Raw genomic sequence first — 10,492 nt, forward strand, 5'->3', positions numbered from 1 at the left:
AATGCTTCTTTGTAATAAATCATTTGACAGCCTCTGAGGAGACCAATGGTCATTAGTGAAAAGTATTTTTGTTAAACTAGTTGAAATCATGGGTTTTTAAAAATCGGAGGTTTTATACCAAATTCTTTCTCTCCCTTTAATTTCCCTGTGAAGGGGAGACTTTTTTTTTTTTTTTTTTTAATTTAATTTTCTTGGCTTTGTTTTGTTTGTTTGTTTTTAGGTTTTGAGACAAGGTCTTGCTCTGTCGCCTAGATGGTGGTGCAATGGTGTGATCGCGGCTCCCTGCAGCCTCAACCTCCCAGGCTCAATCTATCCTCCCCCTCAGCCCGCAGAGTAGCTGGGACTACAGGCACATGACACCACTCAAGACTAATATTTCTTCTTTTTGTAGAGATGGGATCTCATCATGTTGCCAGGTTCATCTGGAACTCCTGAGCTCAAGTGATCCTCCCACCTCACCCTCCCAAAGTGCTAAGATAATAGGCATGAGCAACCATGCCCGGCTGGGACTTCTTTAAGATTAGTTTCTCCCTGAAGAGAACTTCTCCAGGGAGTGGTTCCATCTGCTGAGCCAACATCCCTGTCCACAGACCTGCTGAGCCTCTTCGCAGCCACCTGTGGTGGTTGTGGTGGCGTGGTGGTCGGCACAGTAACACATCCCATCGTCACACCATCTTGGCTTCCCAGTTTTTCCTTGTCTCATTTCCTCTATTTCCTCATCTTTACCATCCTGGACTTGCACTTCCCAAATAAAGTGTCAGCTCTCCAATCCTTGTTGCCTTGCAGAAATGGATTTTCTAACAGAGAACTCTGACAATCGGACTCATTTGATTGGCGTGCTGGATATCATCCTCTGGCCCCTGAGGGTCACCCTCACTTTTCTCCATCCTGCCCTTTGCCCTGGGAGGCAGTTAAACTAGATCGACAGGGCTCCCATGCCCTCTGGCCTCCAGTCAGATCCTGCCAATGGGGGGCCCGAGTAGGAGATAGAAAGGGTGAAGTATTTGTTCTCCTGGCTCCCTCCCCATAAGACGTCTCCTTGGGCTGGTCATGCCCTCAAATGAAAGGCACAGCTGGTAGTCTCCGCTGTGCGAGGTTCCTTTTGATTTCTGAGACTTGCTTCCTCCTCCCATCCCTTTGGACCCGGGGGACATCAGAACTCCAGGCGGCACTTCCGATGACTGCACTTTCCTGTGCAGCGCCTCCGCACCCTCCCCTCTCCTGTGTGATGTCTCTCTCTCTCCCCGACCCTCTCAATCCCCCTTTCTGGTTGTTTTTTTTTTTTTTTTTTTTTTTTTTTTTTGAGTTGGAATCTTGCTCTTCTGCTCAGGCTGGAGTGCACTGTTGCCATCTCGGCTCACTGCAACCTCCAACTTCAAGATTCAAGCAAATTTCCTGCCTCACCCTCCCAAGTAACTGGGACTACAGGCACGTGCCACCATGCTGGCTAATTTTTGTATTTTTAAGAGACCACGTTTCACCGTGTTGGTCAAGCTGGTCTTGAACTCCTGACCTGAAGTGATCCACCCATTGTGGCCTCTCAAAGTGATGGGGTTACAGGCGTGAGCCACCATGTTCAGCCTGTAATGTCTATAAATAAACCCTTCTTGAATTTTTTTCAATTTGAGAGTGTCCAACTGTTTCCTATTGGAACCAAGTGTGAGAATAAATGGTTAAATGCTAATACAATTGAGCTATGTTGGAATGGTGAATAGCTGTTACAAATCAGTTCTTGTGTGGTAGCAAAAGAAAGCGAAGCACTATTTTTTTTTAAAAATCACTGTTGTAGCAAACTGCTACAAATAGGGAAAGTACCAGACTCAAGAGGCCAAAGAAGAGACCCAGAGCCAGCAGATTAAATGTGGCGTTTTATTAGGGAGTTAATATACAGTCGAGTAGTGGCAGGCTGGCCAGGAGAACACAACTGCTTGCAAACATCATGCAATTTCTACAGCATTCTCACTTAACACCCTCCATCTAAAGAACACCTAGCAAACATCATTTAACCCAAATCTCAAGGCCTCAATCTCCTGTACGGCCCATGTTCCATGGAACAGGCTGGGGGCTCAGATGTTTACCATAGATTTAAAAAAAAAAAAAAAAAAAAAAAAATCTCCAGGTTGGCCAAGTACAGATTCCCTAGCTTGAAACAGACATTCAGGTACATCTACCATACTGGGTCTTTCTACTGCAATCAATTAAAAGGTCAAACGATCAGAGCTCTGGCAGAAAACAATTCCATTGCCTAAAGGACCATTTATGAGAGAGTGGACAAACTAAGGAGAATCCATCAGGGATAGTGACACACAAGGTACAAGAAAGAGCAGAGAGTCACGCCTCCTCTTGCTTTTGAACAGACAAAAGGAAAAGAGTGTTACGACCCTGAGCCCTGTGAGAGAGGCACCCCTGGAGGAGTCCAGTCACTGAAGGATGGTCGCCCGGCACAGCCTCAGTCTGCAGCAGGTTAGGGGTGATGGAAAAATTCCCTGACCTTCCTCCCCACTTGCCTACTAATCTCTCTGCAATTTCTGGTCTCCAGTCAGTGCTTCTTATTGGCTGAACCCAACTGGGAACTAGAGTGTTGTGGCCCATCAGAGTCAGCTTGTTTGGTCTCAGAGAGGGGCTGAGAAGGGCAGAGAATGGTTTGAGTTGGTGGGAGTGGGGAGGGCAACAGACAATAGCCAGTACAATCAGGATATCAGACTCCATGCAGATAGAATCCTAATTTTGTGAAGTGATACATGCATTTATGTAGGAGATGGCTGAACAAGATATTTAAAATAGCCACCTCATGGTAGCAGAAGAATAATAGATGATTTTTATTATTTATAGTGTTTGGTATATTTCCCAAATCAAAAAAAAATGGCTATAAGACTTGAAAATTTATCTTTGGGAAAAACAAGGGCTCATTAGAAATGTGCTTACTTTAATTTTATTTTTAAAGGAAATATTTTCTATCAGTGGCCCCTCATGGTAAGAATTTCACCTCCTGAATTTTCCCAGGAGGATGATCTCATCTAGAGTAAGATCAAGGCCAAAAGAGAGGGTTTTTTCATTTATTTCTGACTGCATCAGTTTCTTTTCACACTATTCTGCCAATCAATGGGAGAGAATGATAATCCAGTATGGGACAAATGGTATCCCAGTTCTGATCATATTAGTAAATCTGGAATCTCAATGATTGCTATTAACTTTGTTATACAGCCAAGCTGATCTGTGATGTTCACTTCATCAGACAAGATTTTTCATATCTGAGTTGGACACACAAACCTCCGTGTATAGGCATAAACTTCAAATATGCATATAACTGCAAAATGTTTTCAATTTAATTAGACGGTAAACGAGCATCCTTCTCCTATTACATTTGTTTTCAAAATAACTTTTAGAACTACTTGATTGTTTCTCTATTGCTTCATGTCTTTTACATTTTAACTTGAACTAAAATAAAAGAACGTGGAGGGGCACTGGGACACTGTCAGCAATCTGCATTTGCCCTGGTGTTTTCCACACCCTGCATTCTGCATCTATTCTTAGCACTGTCCTCGGGCTCCTTGTCAGCTCACATTCAGTGTAGGGTAAAAGGCAGGCAGCCACTGCCTCTGAAGAAATAGTATATATAGAATGAGATAGCAAACCTTTGAAATGTCCCAGAGCAGCTGTTGAAGGCACTAGTCCTTAAGCTCTACCAATGTCTCAACCTTGGGGAATATAATAAGCACAATCATCAGATATGCGGTGTGAACTCAAACACGCAGTGTAAGCTCAGGTGTGGAACCTCCACTCCCTGCCTGGCTATTTAAAGCTAAGGATTATGCAGAGGTAGCAGATGTGTTACATTTTGCTGTCTACGTTTACGGAGCATCTAAAAAGCACAGATTAAAACACACCAAATTCAGTAATCAGACTTTCAAAAGTGGTGGCCTAAAGCTGCATATTAATTTACAAGAAGATATGTTAATACATATCTTAGGAACATTTTGTACATGTCCATAAAACTTATACTCTATTTAAAAAGTCAAAACATTTCAGACAGGATTCATTATAGCTTTAAAAAGATGAGTGAGGTACATATTTGAACTTTTTAAAAATAAAATTTATATCTGAAAATTCCCATTGACGTTTAAGACCACTATACTGAATCATAAATATTTCAGAACTGTTGAAATCTATACTGAACTATACTGAATCATAAATAGATTTTAGACCCCATTCCCAAATACTGTATTTTAATTTTTGCATTCCATGTTTACAAAATGTCACTTTAATGAAAACACAATAAAAAGAAAAGCTTATTAAGTGAAGGGAATCACAGCCCTTTGACAATGTAAAAGATTTTCATAACATGGATAAGAATTCCTTAAATGACTACTGCTCTTTTGCCATCAGTGATTACAAATGCAGCTGGCATTGTTGAAATAATAAGAAACAAATCTGAGTCCTCTCTAATATCCAAATACAGCCTGCTAAATTTTCAACGTTTCTATTGTAAGAATAGTATCAGTTTGAGTCACACAAACATATTTACCAATTTTCATTTCTGAGTAAGAATAATAAAGACAACCTCAATGTACCAGGAACTGTGTATGTATTTTTAATCTTCATAAAAATCATAGTGAATCATTTCAAACGTGGGTAGTATCAAACATTCTTGCGGTACCAGTGGCTAAACAATCATCTTCCCCGGATCGTCTGAACAGGAACCGATACGATGTCCCTCAGTCCCAACTGGAGCCTTTACTTCCACCACCAAAATTCCGTCGTGACAGAGGACTGCAGACAAATCTTTCGTTTCCACGCCATCTGGCAGCTTGTACTGTCGGGTGAAGCTTCTTGAGATAAAACCGTGCTCGTCCATTCTGGTTCCGTGTTGCGCTTTTACCAGCAGCCAGCCTTCAAAGGTCTGAATGATGATGTCTTCCGGGAGGAACTGGACCACGTCCAGCAGGATCTGAAAGTGGGATTTGCCTTCTCGGGGTCGTTTTGCTGCTGCAGAGTCCACTGGAGAGGACTGTGCTGCCCTGGTTTTCCTCAGGTCCGCGATGGTTGGCCCGGGCAGTGCATATAAAGCATGATCCAGCCTGCAGTCTTCCAGACCTCGAGCTTCAAACTCTTCCTGGTAACGCACTGGAATCTCTATGAGGTGCCTCAAAATGATTTTTGCCATAGCGAAGGTAAAAAGTGCATTGAACAGCCTCCTTCAGTCAACCTTCCCTCAGCAGCGAACCCCCGCAGTTGCCTACTGACTGGATTACCAGTCGAAGCAGCTAGTGGTTTATAGCCCTGCCCGGACGCAGCCACTTAATTCGGCCTGAATCACAGCATGGCGTGCTCTCTTGTCTTTTCACACAGGCTGACAATGAACAGCTATTTATAGGGCATGTTTCCCAGTTGCACTTAGCACACAGCCCGCACAAGCTGCCCAGACATGGATTGCCCTTACATTCTCAGTTATCCTTGGCAAATGTGTCTGCCTTGCTTACTTCAAGAGAAAAAGAGAGTGGGAATTGAAAATGGCATTTGAAACATATCTGGGTGAGGCCAGGGGTGGTGGCTCATGCCTGTAATCCCAGCCCTTTGGGAGGTGGAGGCGGGTGGATCCCTTGAGGTCAGGAGTTCAAGACCAGCCTGACCAACATGGTAAAACCCCGTCTCTACTAAAAACACAAAAATTAGCTGGGAATGGTGGCTCATGCCTGTAATAACAGCTACTTGGGAGGTTGAGGTAGAAAAATCACTTGAACCTGGGTGGTGAAGGTTGCAGTGAGCAAAGATCACACCACTGCACTCTAGCCTGGGCAATACAGTGAGAATCCATCGCAAAAAAAAGAAAAAAAAATATATATGGGTGAGTGCTTTCTCCCTGTGAAATTTGGTAATCTAAGGGAACAGGACCTCTTAGAACTGTCAGAGATGTGCTCTCATAATATGAACTGGGATCGCATTTCCCCTAGTCTCCAGATACAAAGCTGGAGAGGGCAGAATCTAGCTGTAACTGAGGAGGAATTAACACACACATATTCAAATCTCAAACATTCAACAAACTCTCAGCCCTCTGTCCTACACATTTACCTTTATTTTATCTTTTAGGCTTTTGGGCCTAAGGAACATGTGAGACACATTATCTGGGTTTATTTTTATCTGACTCATCAAAATGAGATTAGATAACTAAGCTAGAGAAGTGACAAATGTCAGACGGGGCCCGGAGGGGCATAGGATGGGGAATCTCAGTGATGAAAATAGAGCCTCAGGAAGAGAAAAATGTCAAAGCTTTGAACAATTTGATATTAACGTCCAAAATTCTAAGGATTAATCTTGCCACTGCTCTGCTACTGAGTTGGCAAAAATAAATTACATATAATTTCCCGACTACATCACTCTTTATACTAAACTTCCCCTGAAAAAGAATGAGGCAACTCTTTATCCACAGCTATGGAAGAATCCCCAAGATATGTTAAACCAAAAAGAAAATATTCCAGAGCAGTATATAATATATGACTCTCTATACCTTTTTTTTTCCTTGAGACAGAGTCTTGCTTTGTCACCCATGCTGGAGTGATGACAGCCTTAAAGACCCGGGCTCAAGAAATTCCTCACTCTCAGCTTCCTGAGTAGCTGGGACTATGGAACCATACCAGCATACCTGTTAGTTTTCTTGATTTTTTCTTTTTTCTTTTTTTTTTTTTTTTTTGCAGACATGAGGGTCTTGTTATGTTGCCCAGGCTGGTCTTGAATTCCTGGCCTGAAGGGATCCTTCCACCTCATCCTCCCAAACTGCTGCAATTACAAACTTGAGCCCTTGCACCAAGCCTTATTCATACTTTTTTTAAAAAAAGTATGTACTTGCTTATGTAAATAAAATCTCTCTGAAAGCTTTGTAGCTGGGAACAGTGGGTGCCTCCTTAGAGAGTGATTCGCAGGTGGGGCTGGAGGGAGACATAATTTTTACTATAAACACTTCTGTGCTATTATATGTGTATTTATTTACTATTTTTATTATTATTTTCACCATCATCTTCTTTAAGATAGTGTGTACTTTTCATTATTTTATTTATTTATTTATTTATTTATTATTTTTCTTGAGACAGAGTCTCACTTTGTCTCCCAGGCTGCAGTGCAGTGGCGTGATCTTGGCTCGCTGCAGCCTCCGCCTCCTGGGTTCAAGTGATTTTCCTGCCTCAGCCTCCCAAGTAGCTGGGACTACAGGCACCTGCCATCACACCCAGATAATTTTTGTATTTTTAGTAGAGACGGGGTTTCGCCATGCTGGCCAGGCTGGTCTCAAATTCCTGACCTCAGGTGATCTGCCCACCTCAGCCTCCTAAAGTCTTGGGATTACAAGTGTAAGCCACTGCACCTGGCTGCTGTGCTTTTTATTTATAGAGCGTATATGGAATATACCTGTACACAATAAATTTTAAAATATGGGAAATTTCTTCTCCATGGAGATTAATATTTTCTTAAATGGATAGAATCAAGAGTACATTTCCTTTAAAAATACACACGCATTCTTTAAATGAGAAAAATGTCTATATAATATTAAAAATCAGAAAATAAAAAAGAGCAAAACTCTTCTTTAGCTCTGTTTTTAAGTTTAAAAATCCTCTGTGGACATTTGGTATACACTTAGAAACGTGTCCTAACAAGGCTGTTTACTCTCAGCTGTTTGACCTGCAGCTTCCAAGCTGGTGGCCTTCCAGGAGAAAACGTACCCTTTTAATGTTCTCGGGCTCATAAAATACTGTGGGATGTTTTCATCACTGCCACTCTGGATGGAACGTCAAGAACAGAACCCACTGCCAGTGGCAAGAGACAGATAAGCTCTTAAGGATTTGACTTGAAAATACTGGTAGTATTTACAGCAAAATTGAGAGAAAGCTATGGACATTTCCTACATGCCCCCACCCCTACTCATACACAGCCTCCCCCATTATCAACACCTCCCCCAAAGTGGTACTTTTTTTTTTTTTTCTTTGAGACGGAGTCTCACTCTGTAGCCCAGGCTGGAGTGCAATGGCACCGTCTTGGCTCACTGATACCTCCACCTCCAAGGTTCAAGTGATTCTCCTGCCTCAGGCTCTTAAGTAGCTGGGATTATAGGCGCCTGCCACCAGGCCCAGCGAATGCTTGTATTTTTAGTAGAGACGGGGTTTCTCCATGTTGGCCAGGCTGGTCTTGAATTCCCGACCTCAGGCGATCCACCCACCTCGGTCTCCCAAAGTGCTGGGATTACAGGCGTGAATCACCACTCCCGGCCCCCAAGTGGTACATTTGTTGCAACTGGCAAACCTACATTGATACATCATTGTCAGTGTGAGTCCATATTTCACACTAGAGTTCAGTCCTGGTGTTGTACATTTTACACATGGTAGTGATGTGTGTCCAACGTTATGGTATCATACGGAGTAGTTTTACTGCCCTAAAAATCCTTCAGGCTCCACTTATTCCTCTCTCCCTCTCCCTTAACCCTTGGTCTAAAAAAAAAGCCTCAAAAAATGCAGGCTATTAAAACAAATACTAGAAAGAGGCTGTTAGGGTGAGACAGAGAAAATGTGTCAAATAATCTTACAGTTTCTTGCATCCAGGGATCTCTAAGATAGACAAAGAAGGTTCAGGGGTGAGTGACAAGTTTCTATGTGTGATCTGTGAATGAGCTGCTGAGATTAAAAATGAGCAATCCCAGCACTTTGGGAGGCCGAGGTGGGTGGATCATCTGAGGTTAGGAGTTCGAGACCAGCCTGACCAACATGGTGAAACTCCGTCTCTACTAAAAACACAGAAATAGTGGGATGTGGTGGTGGGTGCCTGTTATCCCAGCTACTCAGGAGGCTGAGGCAGGAAAATCGCTTAAACTAAGGAGGCAGAGGTTGCAGTGAGCCGAGATCATGCCATTGTACTCTAGACTGGGCAACAGAGAGAGACTCTGTTTCCAATAAAGAAAAAAAAATAAGCATCACATTTCTGATGCAACATTCAAGACTTCTACTTGTGCCATTTTCACAAAACTGCCCTTTAATTCCAGTCCTAAGCTCAACTGCCCTCATCATTATCATCAGCTACCTTGACGTTTTGTCCTTTTGGAGAACCTGTCAGGCTTCCTCACTGGTCTTCTCCTGCCGTCCTGTTCCTCCTTTGCCTTGTAACTAGAGCAATTGTTCTAGAGCATCACATAGATGATGTCACTCCCTTGCTTCAAACTTGAAGTCACAAGCTTCTCATCACAACCAGAATAAAACACAAAATCCTTACCATGGCCTACAAGAACCTATAATCTGGCCCCTCCGCCCTGCTCCCCTCTGCCTCACACTAGGGTTCAGTCTTTGTGCGTGGTGGTGACCAGGCATAAAACGGTGGTCTCCTGCTTCAGGGGGATCGATCCTTCTGCTTCAACCACATTCACCTCCTTGCTGTCCCTTGAATACTCTTAAGTTTGTTTCTTCCTCAGGACCCTTGTACTTAGAGTCCCTTTTTGTTCCGTAAACTTGACTTCCAGGTTGTCTTAAGGTTGCCTCTATCTTACCATTCAGGCTCCGGGTCAGATGCTTCCTCTTCAGCCAAGTCTTTCTTGACCATCTAGGGAAACTACTCTTGTCACTCCACCATAGAACCCTATTTTAACCTTGTTTTGTATTCTTTTTTTTTTTTTTTTTTTTTTTTTTTTTGAGATGGAGTTTCGCTCTTGTTACCCAGGCTGGAGTGCAATGGTGCGATCTCGGCTCACCGCAACCTCCGCCTCCCGGGTTCAGGCAATTCTCCTGTCTCAGCCTCCTGAGTAGCTGGGATTACAGGCACGTGCCACCATGCCCAGCTAATTTTTTTGTATTTTTAGTAGAGACGGGGTTTCACCATGTTGACCAGGATGGTCTCGATCTCTCGACCTCGTGATCCACCCGCCTCGGCCTCCCAAAGTGCTGGGATTACAGGCTTGAGCCACCGCGCCCGGCTGTTTTGTATTCTTTTATGCCCTGATCAGGCCGGTGTGGTCACAAGAGGAGATACGGGAGAGAGGATGTGGAAAACAAAGCATGTTATATTCACAGGCCCTAGAGACAGCTGTCCGTGGAGGGCGTGGGGAAGGCACAGGCGGTCAGGAGGCAGAAGACAGGAGCGAGTGGAAGATTTAGCCAGAGCCTTTATTGGGGTTTCCACAAGAAGGGCAAGGCAGGGCAGGATGAACAGTTTAGGACTGGCTAGTTTGAATAATTTCAGCAGGCCCTAAGCTATAGAGTGTCTCCAGTTGCCTGGTACCTGACCTTTGGTTGACTAAGGCAGAGGAATGTTGCCTCCTAGAGGGCAGGGACCGTATAGAGGAGAGATGGTTCTTGGTTAGGCAGTTTGCATATAAAGGCATACTCGCAGCTGAGCGCTTTGCTGTATCTAAGGATTGGCCAGCCCTAGGAGGGTCAGTCTCTTTCCAGATGGAAAGGTTTTTAAGATTTCAAAACGTCATAATACAGAGAAAATCATCGACATTTATATTTTATTAAAGAATATA

General features: G+C 43.4%; 1 protein-coding gene across 1 annotated transcript; it reads right to left on the reverse strand.

The window, feature by feature from the left end:
• Positions 1-1,855: 1,855 nt before the first annotated feature.
• On the reverse strand, positions 1,856-5,361 carry HSPB3 (heat shock protein family B (small) member 3). Its single transcript, XM_074385909.1, has one exon. The coding sequence runs from the start codon at positions 5,162-5,164 to the stop codon at positions 4,664-4,666; it is 501 nt and encodes a 166-aa protein (XP_074242010.1). The 5' UTR covers positions 5,165-5,361; the 3' UTR covers positions 1,856-4,663.
• Positions 5,362-10,492: the final 5,131 nt, after the last annotated feature.

Source organism: Saimiri boliviensis, chromosome 1 (assembly GCF_048565385.1).
Source record: "Saimiri boliviensis isolate mSaiBol1 chromosome 1, mSaiBol1.pri, whole genome shotgun sequence".
In the NCBI taxonomy this organism is placed as follows: Eukaryota; Metazoa; Chordata; class Mammalia; order Primates; family Cebidae; genus Saimiri; species Saimiri boliviensis.